Genomic DNA, 15,401 nt, shown 5'->3' with positions numbered 1-15,401 from the left:
GCCCTCAGCCTCGCGGCTGGTGAGTCAACTGCCACATATTGCCTCCTATCCCATTCTCATGGCCAGGACCCATACCTTCCAATCCAATTCCCCATGGTCAATTGGTCGGAGCCCCTTTTCTCCCAGCCAAACTACTAACACCACCTGCCTGCACGCTCTGGACCTCCTTCTGGTGTCTACAGCAGGGCTACCCAGGGTGGCTACAACAACGTTTCTGCTATTATACATCTCTGCTGTCACCCTGTGGCCAAGACACTCCTTGTACTTGCCTTTTTTACCTCCTGTGAGTGACAAAGTATAGGACTCCTCTTTAACCTGGTCTCTTTTTAGTTTTCCTATTGGATTCTTCCTTCTCAGCATACCTCCAAGATACAAACTTAAGCTCTAACAACTCTCTCAGGCCCATCCAGGGAAGTCAGGGACTTCTACTACTATGTTTCTGTAGTGCTACTGGCAATTCCTTTTTGAGTGGCCTTTTCTGACCAACTTTTGTACATAAAGCAGACGCCACTGCATTTGGCCTACCCTCCTGGTCTTCCTCAAACTTTTGCTGTCACCTTTGCCAATAATGCCGAAAAGCATGAAACCTCATACTAAGGGTATTCCCCAGTACCATCCAAATAAATCTTCCTCCATTACAGGTCCTGAGCAATTCTCCTCAGTCCCCCGCTGACTCTGATGATGATGACTCGGCTCCAGGCACCAAAAGGGACTCTCCTTGATCCAAGAAATGAAAGACATTTGCTCTTCGATCCATACAGAGGTTCAGCATGCCCTCCACACTCTTCAATCTAAAGTGACCTTGCTGGGCACCCGTACTGATAGAATTGAAAGAAAAAGAGGACACTGTCTCGTACCAATCTTCTATGGGGGACGAAATGTCCCAGTTCCGGCAGGAGTTCAATGTTATTAATGATCGTCAAGAAGATATGGACATCCAGGCCTGGAGGAATAACCTTCGGATCAAGGGCATTCCGGAAACCGTTGAACCTGTTCACCTTGAACCACGACTCAGAAAATTATTCTCCCAGCTCGCCCTGGAAGTTCCTGAGGAATAGCTTATTCTGGACATAGCTCACAGAGCCCTTAAGCCTCGTCTACAGGACCAATCAATACCCAGAGATGTAATTCTACATCCTCACTTCTTCATGGCCAAAGAAGCCATCTTGCAAGCTGCTAGGAAACTCCTGACCTTAACTTAACTAATTTATCCCCCACTACTTTAGCTCAGAGGAGAGAACTCCAGACCATCACATCAATCTTTTGAGAGTACAATTTTCGATATTGTTTGGGTTTCCCTTCCGACTTTTCCTCCGGCACCAGAACCAACAACTTTCGGCCAGATCTCTGGGAGAAGCTTGTGATCTCCTCCATAGGGTTTGGCTCCAAAGACCCCTCCTGAACCCTCACAGCTCAATGACAACACCCCAGGACCCTCCATGTCGAAAGTACAAAGACCACCTGGTCGGACTATGCCCCTATCTCAGGTGTCCTCAGTTCCTTAGCTTAGTGAACCCCCCAAATCGATCTAGAGACTTAACGAATCTGTAGTACATGACCAGGAGACTGTTGCCCACTTAAATTCCCTCCTCTCTGAATACTCTGACATGAATGACAGGTTGTCCTTCAGAGCCATCTCATTGCCCTAGCCTCCAAACCTAAACGGTTACAACTATCCAAAATTGGCCAGCTAACAGACACGATACGAGCATTAGAAGAGTGATATAAATTCAATCCAGATCCTTTTATTTTCAAAGAGATTTCCTCTGTTAGAAGGGAACTTAACCCCCTTCTTTCCCACCAAGTTGCCAATAAACTGAAGTGGCTTAATCAGCGGTATTATGAAAAAGGCGATAAGGCCGACAGATACCTGGCTACTAAACTCAGAGATAAGATAGCTGTCCAGAATCTCCGAGCTATCAGGGACTTGAGTAATTATTATTATTATTATTGAGTGACATTATGATCCCCAGCGGATCCTCTCTACTTTTCAATCCTATTACTCAAAACTTTATAGCATCCTTCAATCTTCTGGTCCCTCAGCTGAGCAGAGGCACTCGCAGATGAGCAATACTTTTCTTTCTTCTGAAAATCTCCCCAAACTTTCCTCAGGAGCCATAAATCAACTCTGTGCAAGAGATATCTCTGGAGGAAATTTAGTTTAGTCAATTGAACTCTTCATAAACAGAGCAGTGAATGTTGATTTTTGTTGTTGCTTAATGCTGTATGGCTACAGGAGCTAAAACATCACAAAAACAATAACTACCCCATACATGTTTTACAAATGTGTTGGTTTTTATTTACATGTAGGACAGACAAAAAAAAGCTTGAAAGCAGGAATCATACGATGTAAGTGATGTTTATTGTTACACGCCTATTTAAAGTGTCACAGGGTGCTTTTAGGGACATAGCACGAGCCTTTGCCATCTGCCGTGGTTTCTTTCATCGGATATAACACAATACTTTGCTCTCTCTATGCAGCCAAGAATGAAATTATAGGAATGCATCAGGGTTGGAAAAATAACCAATAAGTTCTCAAGAATGTGTGCTAATCTTTATATAACTTAAAAGAGATTACAGAAACAAGTAGGTCTGAAAATAGAGAAAAATATGCAATTGTGCATTATGTCTTAGTATAAAGGTTTAAAGTTAAGTAGGAAAACAACGTGAAGCAAATTGAGATTTCTTAATAAGGACACAATCCTAATAATATAATTCTTAGCAGAATCATTCCCTGAACTGAAAAAAATCAGATTAAAATGTACCTGTCTTGTACAGACAACGGAGACAGCCATTTTGCGGACTAAAGGAAATTTCACGAGAACGCAGACTATAATTTTTCTAGGAACTAGTGATGTCACAGACATGAGGCGCACCTGTGTCTTTATAGAAAAAAAATGTAATGTGCTTCATGAAAGTGAACATATAAATTCTGGTCTTGTATATATAATATAGAGGTAAAAGTGTTCACACGGTAGCCATCATGGTTTTCCATGTTTTCGGCTCCACCACTAGGCCACATCTCTGTTTATCATCAGTCTGCAATGATCCTTTAAAACCAAAGGAACCTCCCCCTCACCCAAAAAAGGAGAGAAGCAAAAACATTGATGCGTACCTGCCTGGAGAAATGTCCAGCTGGAGCAGTAGAGGACTCAGGTAGGTTTCCAGTGCTTCCACGATCGCATGAAAATCGCCAGTCAGTTTCTGTTCACTTTTATCTTCTGCAGTACTAGGCTCATTCTGAAGGAAATTAGTTTAATATGAGAACAAATGTACACTTGGGAAAAGATACATAACATGCAGAGTATTAAACAGTGACCCAAGTGGGCCAGTATATGGTGGTATTCGATAGCGCCACTTCTCCTACTGCTTTCATTGTAAAATTATCAAATTCCATTCACTTACATTTTCTATATCGCCACTTCTAAATTTCCACTTCGACCACTGGTTAAAGGTAAAATAGCTCTAAAGAATGGTCATTTTTTTAATGTCTTCCATTTTTGCATGAATCTCTGCTACTTGTTTTACTGTTAAGAAAGTTTACTAACGACAATTTGGCTGTTGGGCAAAGTTCCACTGAAGTCTAGACTTTACTTTGGAAGAACAACAAAACGCCAGTGTAATCTGGACAAAGCATAATTATTATCATTTATTATTATCATTTATTTGTTAGGCGCCACAAGATTTCCGCAGCGCCGCATATAGTACAAAGTATAATCACGGTAAATAAGCAGAAGTGCAGCGCATAACAGATTATACAGCAGAGAGAAAGCCCACACAAAAAAATCTTAGGTAGATATGAGGTGAGATGCTGAGAGTTAATTTAGTTCTCTTAGTTGGGGGAGTGCAGGTTTGTTTTTGATTTTTGCTTTTGTTAGAGGTACAGTCTTGAATTAAGGTGTGATTTGCACAATGTTTTATCAGCTTGTGAAAAACATTTTTGTACTTACCGTAAAATGTCTTTCTTTTAACACAGTTGGGGGACACTGCTCACCATGGGGTATAGAGGGCGCTGTGTGGAGTTAGGCACTAAAAATATATGCCCCCTCTCACCGGAGATATCAGTTATTATCTTACAAAGCCACAAGAGAGGTGCAACACAATCAACAGAACAATTATGAACCGTTAGAAACAACAACCAAGGGTGGGATCCCAATGTCCCCCAACTGTGTTAAGAGAAAGAAATTTTTACGGTCAGTACAAAAATGTTGTTTTCTCTTGCACATACAGTTGGGTGACACTGCTCACCATCATCATCATTTATTTATATAGCGCCAACATATTCCGTAGTGCTTTACAATTGGGGACAAACATAGTAAACTAATAAACAAACTGGGTAAAACAGACAAAGAGGTGAGAAGGCCCTGCTCGCAAGCTTACAATCTATTGGACAATGGGAGTTTGACACATGAGGTTAAGTCTACATTTGCATTTGGCCCAGCCAGACCGCAAAGGTAAAAGTGACTCATAAGCTAAATGATCCTGTCACACAACAATGTTGGTCAAGGGGTAGTTGTATAACGAGTGGTAATAGGGTAATGTAGTGAGGTTAAAAGGGTGGTTGAGGAATATTATAAGCTTGTCTGAAGAGGTGGGTTTTCAGAGAACGCTTGAAAGCTTGTAGACCAGAGGAGAGTCTTCGTTCCAAAGCTACCCCTCATGGGTGGGAAAACACAGCCTGAGCTGCGCGCAAAACTTTACGGCCAAAACTGGTGTCTTTGGAGGCAAAGACATGAAAATTATAAAATTTAGTGAACCTGTGGACAGACGACCATGTGGCTGCCCGACACAGCTGCTCGACTGAGGCCTCGTGCCCCGCTGTCCAAGATTTACCAACCGACCTAGTGGAGTGAGCCGTGAGGCCTTTAGGAACCAAAGTACCCTGAGAAACATAGGCCTGCCTAATAGTAGCCATTATCTATCTGGCTATAGTTTGCTTCGTGGCTCGCCACCAGCCAGGTTTTCAAGCATCAAACAGAATCAAGAGACTGTGTGTCTTGCAAACTGAAGATTAGCGATACACATAGATCCGTAAGACTCTGACTACATCCAATTCCTTCAGAGAGCCCTGACTGTTGGATGAAGGCCCACTTTTCCACCGCTTTAATCACCCATGCTGATGTCGTCACTGGATGGAGGGAAGCCCCTGAAGTCAAATATATGGATTTCAGGATGCCCTCACATTTTCTATCGGTGACATCTTGTAAGTTAGCAGCACTGGGTAGTGGAATAATGGTGGATTTTGCTAAATGCGCAATGGGAGCATCCACGCTGGGGTGATATTTCCATGACACCATTTCAGAGTCTGGAAACGGATAAATAAAGCAAAACCTTCTTGGAATCAGATATCTACTATCAGGTTTCATTCTGGCCTCTTGCCAAATCTATGACAATTGTGGGGAGGATGGAAAATAAATTGTTTGTTTCTTTTTCCGTTTAACCATGGATATCTGAGAGGTCACTTGTTCTTCCTCAGAAATGTCTTGCACCTTACCGCTAGAATGAGGTCCTCTACTCCTTGCCTGTTAAGGGAATCATCCTCCCAGGCAGATAACTCCTCAGTGTCTGAGTCTTCAATAAGTTCATCTTCCTCCATTAGAGAGGGGTCAGTGTCTGACTCTGGCAGCTCTTGGGCCTGGGACTGAACCTGGCATTTGCGCTGCTTACCTGAGGAAGAAAAGACTAATATTCTTTCCAGGGATGAAGAAACTCTGACCAGACCTTGTACAGATCTTTCCAGGTTTGCATCCAAGAAGGAGCAATGGCAATCACTGACACATCCTGGACTCTCTGCGATGCCTGTCCCGAGGAAAGTGCGTCTGCAGATTGAGTCCCCTAGGACAAGAGAGTTAGGATTGTCAACACCTACCGACCCGACCCAGTGTCTCGCTTTAGCTCCGCAACAGAGATTGCCAGTTCCCTGGCCCAGGCTGGTTCCAACACGCCGGAGGTCTCCCCAGAGGAGCGCTGGCCTAGGTCCTCAGCCTCACAAGACGCACATAGGGCATCCGGTTCTGACCGTGCACAAGGTAATTTTGTTTGGCACCTTGAACAAGAAAAATATGATACCAAACTGGTACCGGCAGCCTTGGACTTGGAACTAGTCCCTCTTTCTGACATGGTGACACCGCAAAAAGGAGGGAAAATACAAGACACAGTTTGTATAAATATGTCTTCTCACACACACACACTGGCTTTTGTGTCAGAAGAATCAGTAACACTGATTATTATATATCACTACAACAAATATTAGTACATATACCAATACATACATATATATATATATATATATATATATATATATATATATATATATATATATATATATATATATATATATATATATATATATATATATATATATATGGATGTACTATATGCATGTGTGTTTGTGAGGTAGTGCCCGCTTTATAAAAAGGGGGAACTAGACCTATATTGGAAAATATGACATACAATCAATCACAGGCAAAGAGTATGAGATAAAACAGTCACTCAGGCAGAAAACTGAAAAGGTTTTGCCTCAGGGCAATTGTGACAGGCACCACAGAGGCTGTGAGCAGTGTGAAATGGCTGCTGCTGTGAGGAAAGCCCGGGAAGGATTGTCTCCTCCCACTAGAAGCAGCTCCTCCCATACACAAAATGGCACCTGTATCACCACAGAAAAAAACTGGTAGCAGCTGTGTGACAAAAGCTCCCTGCCAGTGAACTGCCCACACCTTGGTACCTGGCATCCCTGCTATCTGTCCTCAACGGTGCTGTAGTGCGCAGGTGTAGTAGTGCGCCGAGACCACCAACAGCTCCATCTCAACCCAGCTGGAAATAGGAGACTGGAGCCGCTGCTGTCGCGGCTCCTGGCGCGGCTCCTGGCGCGGTCCACCTGCTGTCCTGGTCCAGCGCTGTGTCCCCGGTCACTGTCTGAGTGACCAAGTGATTCCTTTTGCCCGGGAGCCTATTTCAGTGTTCAGCCTAATCTGGAGGAGAAAGTGCGGCTTTAAGCTCTGTATGCGCTCTCCCTCCCTGCTGCAGTGCTTACACTGTGAACACCGCTGAACACTGCTGTTAGAATTTTTTAAAAAAAATAAAATAAAATCTAAGTTAAACAAATACGTGTCTACTCCAGTGGCATTAAAATAAAAACTGATATCTCTGGTGAGAGGGGGCATAGAGGGGAAGGGAGCAGGCCAAACAGGTCTTTTTAGTGCCTAACTCCACACAGCGTCCTCTATACCCGATGGAGAGCAGTGTCCCCAACTCTATGTGGAAGAGAAAAGGAAACTGTTGCACCCAGAAAATGTATTAATGCTTTGCATGGCCCAGAACACTTAAAAGACAACAGTTAAACCTTTGCAGACTTCTGCTGCTTAAGATTTAGTCATGTGACAGATAGTGACATATCTCGTCTGCTCAATGGCCAGCCAGGCAGCACACTTTAAGTCACTGAGTCTGTGGCTGATAAACTAAGTGGTATGTGGAGTGTGCAAGCCGGCATTCAAATCAAGCTGGGTGCTGAGTGCAGAAATTGGATCCATCCTGCATGTCTGTCACACATACAGGATTAGATGCTAACAGGAAGGGTTGGCACCTGCCAACGAGAACTGGAACACTTGATCCCTAGGACTATCTGAGAAAGTGGGGCTTAGGGCACGTGCCCCCTGTGCCCCTCCGTGATCCTGCTTCGGTTGAGCCAAACATCCCTAAACTAAGAAAAAAGGCATAAGGCAAAGTATGACTCTGTATGGTCACTGTACATAAATAAAAAAATGACACTGCTATCAGGTTTAGGTGGCAATAAACACATATAAACTTATTTAATGCAAGACAAACGAGAAAAAGAAATGCAAAATCAAGTTTAATCATCTTACAGATTAATCAACACATTGTAAAAATTACCATTGCCGGGTTCTTGTTGATTTTTTCAAACACGTTTTTCTGCCTTGTGAAGCCTTGTTGATGTTCCCTTTTGAGGAGACTCTGCATCATATCTTGTTTGAACAGTTCCATTTTTGTCAACAAGCCTGAAAACATCTGACAATCCACAGAACATCGAGCAACTTTCGCTTGCACTGATGAAATGAAAGAGATTGTTTTTGGTGTCAGACCAACTAATTCAGTAATAACAGTTGAATAACATAAAAATAGATTCCTCTAAACACAATAACAAAATTTAACTGAGAACGTTTTTAACAAACTTACTGGCTCCTTTTTGTTGACTTAACTTTCCCTTTTGTGTTGAGATTATTTTTGGCTTTTCAAGAAGAGCACCGTACAAGAACGATCTGTTTAAATGATAAAAGCAGATTTAACAGAATATAAATACCAACAGACAGAAGAGAGGTTCCACCAGTTACATTCCAATGTGCATCAAGGTATAAGTCACATGGAACCTGCAGAAGTAGAAGCAAGTACACCAATGTATTCTATTACTAGCAAATGACCCTCACATCAACTCTCTATGGGGCATATATATTAATCTGTTTTTACACCAAAATCAGTCAGTTTTCGGGGGATAGCCGCATTTTTAAGTAAGGTTGTCATTTATTAATAGGGCATCTCAGCAGATATCGTAGAATTCCAAAGCAGTCCCCATAGATGTCTATGGGGACTGCGATTTTGCACTATTTAGCAAGTTCTGAAAATCAAAGGTTTTGGGAACTTGTGCACGATGGCTAACACCAGCTGAAATCTGTGGGGAGAGCATTGCGGTAGAGGGAACTTGGGATCCCTCACTGCATCTACCTGCTCTCCACTCCGGTCACTATCGCAAAGGTGGACACTATGCGATAGTGACCATAGAACACATAAGAGACAGGTCTTCACAGGAACAGCAGTTTTTTGTGACTGCTGTTCCTGTTGATGTTTAATAAATACATTATTTCAATCCTTATCTTTGCGAAAAGCATTGAAAGGGATCATGGTTAAAATGCGATGATTAATGAATATGTTTGTAAGAGCTCTATTTATGTCAAATCACATGTTTTTCAAGAATATTAACATTCCTTATCGCCTTGTATTGCAACAATAAGGAATGTTTTTCGTGACTATTTATGAAGCCCAGCAATCCATGACAGCTCCTCCGTTAAGGAGCTGCCCATGCGATTATTTAAGTACCCCAAAACTTAGTGACACCGCTCCGTTACCTTCTCAGCAGTGAGTAACAGAGCTTTATTTTCTTCTGCGCATGCGCCGTTTCCAGTGTACAGTATTACAGGTGCTTGGATCGCCATGAGCCACAAAAAAACATTTAACAGTATAACTGAAGAAACAGTAAGGAAATATTTCTATAGACTTTTACTTTATCAACACATATATATATATATATATATATATATATATATATATATAACAAAACCTTCTTTCTATATTTCTAAGTTTATAATATAATTACAAACTAGTTCAAAATAGTATAATAAATGATAGTGTGCCTGCTTGTTTACTATGCATATTACAACAAAAATTTATATATACACAGTATATATGTAATAAATATATGTCCTATTAAAAATACAATCTTACAGAGAAACTAGTGATCCCATTCAAATGATACACACATACACCAGCCACAACTATATCTTAAAATATTAATACCATTATGCTGGTAAAAACATTTAAATATTAGTAAAAAAAATAAATAAAATAAAATAAAAATTAAATTAAAAAAGGGCTTTGATTAACAGGTATTAATACCCATATACAGTTGTGCACAGAGTTCATTAACCTGTGGACGAATCGAGATGGAGCTGCAGCCAGAGAGGGGAGGAGTCTGCAAAGATCCCTCTGCCCCATTCATTCTCCTTTTACAGCAGTGACTTTAAGGTACTGCAAGCAGCTATAGCCATCCTGACATGGTGCTAGCTAAGGGGCTAATGTTCCGATTACAAAAGATAAACGGAATGACATAAATAACAAATGACCGCCGTTCCCATTGTAGATTATGGGGAAGGCGGTCTTATGCGGTACACATTGGGAATGCAAGTAATGCAGGAGAATATTGCAGTGTCTCCTGCGTTAAACTTTCTTAAATCATGACGAAACTTAAAGATGCCATAGTCACGCAGAAACGTCCTTTTCCGCACGACTTATGGTAACTGTTAGTTTTAAAAATATGTCCCTAAAAGTTTTTATGCCTTAACAAAACTAACTAATAAGACATTCTTAAACTGTATGCAGCACTTGTTATGATGCCCACAATACGAAGATCCCCTCGTTCAGCAAAAACACCAAACAACCGGTTTACTAAACAATTCCCTTCCAGATGAATGATCAAACACATGGAGCTGGAGGGGTCACCAATTGTCATTGTGTTCTCACATCCCCAACAGGTACGTGTTCTGGAGTCCACAAACACCCAATGGCTGTGTCCACATTGGCCAGCTGCGCACAACGTGAGGCCAAATAGTTATTTTACAACAAGAAACTGACTTAAAAAAGAACTTCATGTTCTGCATAAAAAAATCTATTTCGTCTATTGAAAAAAAAAGCTATGCTAAATATCTTCATCAAATATATGTTTTCTTTATTCTATTTTCATATAAGATAATTGTGTTATCCTATGGAATAAAGTAAATAAGCTTGTAAAAAAGACATAATATAAAATCCAGACAATAAATGTCATTAACTACCTGTCTTCCGAATGCTGCAAAATAATGAGATTAAAATTTGGCGGAATCTCATTGAATATGTTGAAATACTGCATGGTGACGTGAAGATTTTCCCAAACCTAAAATACATGAAGAGTATTCAAGATAAATTGTAAATGTATACAGTGCTAACATGCTGCCACAATGTGATCACTACAAATGAGAAAAACTTGTATCAATAATTCTCTAGTATTACTCCTTGTAAGACGTGTGGCTGTCATATATTGCCAATGGTCGCCAAGAGTTAAGTAAATAGGAGGCTGCAATAATAGATTACATTTTTAACGCCCATTTTAAATAAATTTGACAGCTTAAAATTAAATGTTTTGTCTTCTGAATCACGAGGACAAACATTAGTCAGTTAATAATTTCAGATAAAGTTTCAAGGTAATGGATCCCACTAATTATTAATATGTAAATGCCTCTAAAAACTCATAACTGCGATCATTTATAGAACAACCACGTATAACAAGACATGGCAAGGACAGACCAAGCAGAAGAGAAAAAGGCTGTTGTCTATTGATAGAATAAGCCAGGCATTACACTCAAAGCGTTTTAGAATAAGTAAGTTAAAACTTACCTGCCAGGTCCCGGGTAAGTAAAAGTAATTATTATAGCTCAATGTAATAAACCTAAAACATTTCTTTTTATCACTTTTTTTATTTATAGAAATCCTATTTGGCAGCTAATTCAATATTAGTGAAATTTCCAACCAATCTGATGCACAAGACCCCAGAAAGGTGTATTCTTGCTATGCGGTTATTCACTTAAATCCAAGATATGAAGAATAGAAATACAATACTGTACTCCGTTTAAATAAACTTGTGTATTAGATTTGTAACTTTAATAGATGAAAGTAAACTTGTGTATTAGAGTGGTAGAGGTTACACTAACAGTAGACTACTGTGTTTTTTTTCTATTCTCTATCATAACCACACTGCAAGAATACAACCGTCTACGGTCTTGTGTGCTGGATTTATTGGTTCTTGGGGCTGTACTGGGAGCTCCATTTACCTATCCAGGCTGCAAAGGACATCTCAGAAGTGATCTATATCACCTTACACCTAAGTGGGCCACCAACCTTTTTTCTTTAACTACATAATTTAATACTGCCAATGAGGATTTCAATTATGCTAGAATTATGGGAGACCTTTACTTTTGAGGTAGCAGCCAGTGTTTGTTCAATGTGTTTTCGCAGGGGTCCCTCGTCTCCCTTTACTTGTAGATATCGCAGAAGGTGGAGCAGTGCAGCCAGCTGAGAGTTGCTGGTGTTATGTGTTGCTGTGAGCACTAAGTCTTCAGTCATCATACAGGACAAACAGCTCTGAGGGGAAACAATCAGTGATTCAGCCTAAAGAGTATATATATCCTGTTCCTAATTATGGATAGTTTTCTTTTCCTCTTCATTTGTCTATAAAGGTTTAGCCAACATGGACATAATACAGGTGATGTACGGAGAACCTCTTATCTCTACATGCTGGACACTGGGCAGAATGTATTAATATATCTGGTTAATAAACATGAATATATAGGTAAATATAAGTGTTTGTGCAGAGTGACTCATGAAAGGTAATACCTGTGCTCCCTGCTTTTCAAGACTTTATTAAAGAATGACTAAACGCCAAAACACAAATATTCATATTTTAAGCATGTAGGTAAAATACATTGTTTAGTGTTAACCTGACTGCAGCTCTGGTAAAAAGGATAGTATTACCTCCTCATTGCACACCGGGCAACTAAAGCTCCTCCTACATATTTAGGACAGTAGCCTAATGTGATCCAACATTTTACTCCCTGACATCGGAACAGGGGGCGTGGCCATGTCATGATGGGGGCGTGACCACATCACTATAGCTGCCTAGTGCTGTACCTTAGATACCTCTCTTCCCCTCTAAACACTGCAGCATGCACCAGTAGCAAGTGTGCTGCACCCGTTCATTGCTGCTCTGTTATGTACAGAATGGAAGATACCTGCCAACATTACCACCTGCTGAACAGACATGTCCCCAGGCGGGACAGAGCCCTAAAGTAGGGACTGTCCTGCTGAAATTGGGACATTTGGGAAGTATGGGATCTAATATAACAGTCGATAATATGGTCATCTGAGCTACTGTGCCATCATTGCCCATGCCCCAGCACATAAATACACCACAGTAAGGTTTTTTAGGAATTGCAACTTTGGGACCCTTGAAATGGAAACTTTGACACCCAATCACAAACGGTTTCCCACATTGGCTGGCCGATGACAGGGAGTCCAGAACACCTGTTTTAGCTATTTTGTGCCAGTTGACTATTTTTTTTTATTATAGGAATTTAACACTTTTTCCCCATTTGGACAACAAGTAGAAGAATATTTATTTATTCTATTTAATATAAGAAGAAGTTTTTTCAATATTTGTTTTTAAATTGTTGTGTTTTTCTTTTACTTTTGTGGCATAATGAGTAGGGTTCTGGAACTATGGTCCAGTATACTGGAACAACTAGAATAGGTCCTGAGCTTGTTAATTACCTGACCCCCAAAGCTGAGGGGTGGCAGGGGCATATGGTAGCCTCTGGGAGGGGGAGTAAGCTGCACACCCTCATAGAGACACCAGCCCTGAGGTTACCAGCCTGGGGATGTCCTTTTCACTGTGACAGTGGGACACGACACCTACTACATTGGAAATGTGCCTAGTCTATCTAGATCTGATTGAGTATTTGGGGAGGGCGGCATGCTGCACTTTTTGTAACTTTCATTTACTTTAAACAGCACCGGCTGAAACAATTTATTTTAAGAAAAGAAGTGGTACTGAAGTGGTAGGAGGATGGATTTTGCTGTGACGCTTACATGTTTGCTCACTGCACTTCTAAAGATATTTCCACCTCTAAACTTCAAGCACTCTTAATTTTTGGCTGCAGCTACCAAAGAGAGCTGTTATGTGAGAGTGAGAGAGCATGAGAGACATGATTAGTTAGGTAAACACTGCATTTATATCATGTATATTATTCAGCTCAGTAATGCAATCTTTAATATATTGTCATATCAAATAATGGCTTTACTTGTTTTGGTGAACAATACCCATATGACCGCTACACATGGACAACTTTTTAACATAAATAATGATCAATACAGTTTTGTAAAGCATTGTTACAACATATCCTGACATTTCCCCTCCAAGAGGTAAAGATCTGCTCCATTACCCATTACTTGGGTTGCTGGAGGAAATTTCCATTGTTTTTCTATACTACCGGGAGCCATGTCTAAAAATTGATGCACAGAAAAAGGTTCCGTATCCCATAGCAACCAATCAGACCCTAGCTTTGATTTTCTCATCTGCACTTGGAAAAGAATAGCTTCAATCTGCTATGGGTTACTGTGCATTTTTCCAGTCCAACAGCTTTCATAAATGCGGTCCCATATGATTTACAAAACATTTATAAAGCTAATTTGTAGAAAGGACGCAGCAGCTTATAAAGATCATTAACAAAGATAAAAACACTTCTTATGAAGCCAGAAACCTGATAAAGCGCTAGGAATAATCCGGCAGTAATAGGGTCAAACTGTCCGAGGCACGAACAGATCTCAAGGCTTGCGGATGACAAGGTGTCCATCAACCTGTTCTTTATTGCAACATTAATGGACTGTAGCAAAACTTCAGTGGCCTGTGCAAGGTATATCTGTGCAAGTGTCCTTCTGGCCTGAAAAATAAAATCACATTTTGTACAATATATGACATTTTAAATGCTTATAAACATAGTGCTATTATTATTCATCTGGTTTGTAAAAAAAATGTAGATAGGCAAAACGATAAAATATGGACCTTAAACTCACTGCCGTTATTTACAGGCCTTTTTTTGAGTCTTTAATGCATGTAAACATTACCGCATACCGACTACCATTGTTACTAGTGTGCATTTTATTTTTTAGAATGCATCTAGTTCTATTTGGACATGTTTTGGAAGCCTAGAGGGAGCTCCAAATATTAGTAATTCTGCTAGCACCAAATGTATGTCAAAGGCATCAAGTCCACTTGTGTTTTTAACAGCGTTAACAAACGCCAATGCAATGAGAAATATAACAAAAGCACTTTATTTAATAAAAAGTGTGATAGTTTGATTGAATAGCATTCCCAGTAAAGGTGATTCCGACCAATACAGTGAAAGAATGAAAAAATAGACACAGGAGGAACATTAGATAAACTTAAATACTAGAATAAAACATAAAAATATATACTAGTAAAAAAAAATGAAATATAAAAATGTCACAGTTAAAACAAAGTACAATATGCATTAGGTGACTATTGTTAATCTGGGTTTGAATTTAGATGCGTAAGAGGTAACAAGTTTAACTCTTGTGGTGCAGGGTACCCATCCATTACTTTGGAACTGGTAGACATGTTCTTCCGAGGTGACTGATATCAACATGAATAAGTATCACGTCTGGTGATATGGTCCATAAGTGATATTTAGAGCACAGGCTGCTTCATGGAAGTGACGGACACATATTCAGACTTGCAGCGTTGTGTAATTCATAGTCAGGGCTGCCAAGAAGAATTCAGGGCCCGGGTACAACAAATTCATGGGGCCCCCCTCATATTCAAGTAAGCCCCAAAATTTTTTTGCGCCGCCTTACGGCGGCGCAAAACAATTTAGGTGTATGATCATACATTCAGGGGCGTGGCTAGCCAAACGGCGGTGCAAAAATTTTGGGAGGTGTGGTCATGCATTTGGGGGCGTGGCAAACGTGCCATTGGGGCGTGGCTAACATAAAAACCACTAGGCTCT

At 40.5% G+C, this 15,401-nt stretch overlaps 1 protein-coding gene across 1 annotated transcript in view; it reads right to left on the bottom strand.

Moving 5' to 3' along the window:
* Positions 1-15,401, bottom strand: part of CFAP46 (cilia and flagella associated protein 46) — a 182,671-nt gene that overhangs the window by 44,187 nt on the left and 123,083 nt on the right. Inside the window, exons 43-48 of the mRNA XM_075178258.1 lie at positions 14,136-14,315; positions 11,794-11,961; positions 10,620-10,717; positions 8,194-8,276; positions 7,891-8,063; positions 3,116-3,240 (exon numbers count right to left, since the gene is read on the bottom strand). Of these exons, the coding sequence (XP_075034359.1) occupies positions 3,116-3,240; positions 7,891-8,063; positions 8,194-8,276; positions 10,620-10,717; positions 11,794-11,961; positions 14,136-14,315 (827 nt within the window). The remainder of the gene's footprint in view (positions 1-3,115; positions 3,241-7,890; positions 8,064-8,193; positions 8,277-10,619; positions 10,718-11,793; positions 11,962-14,135; positions 14,316-15,401) is intronic.

Source organism: Mixophyes fleayi, chromosome 6, assembly GCF_038048845.1.
Source record: "Mixophyes fleayi isolate aMixFle1 chromosome 6, aMixFle1.hap1, whole genome shotgun sequence".
NCBI classification, from domain to species: domain Eukaryota; kingdom Metazoa; phylum Chordata; class Amphibia; order Anura; family Limnodynastidae; genus Mixophyes; species Mixophyes fleayi.
This window is presented reverse-complemented; position numbering and strand designations above follow the sequence as displayed.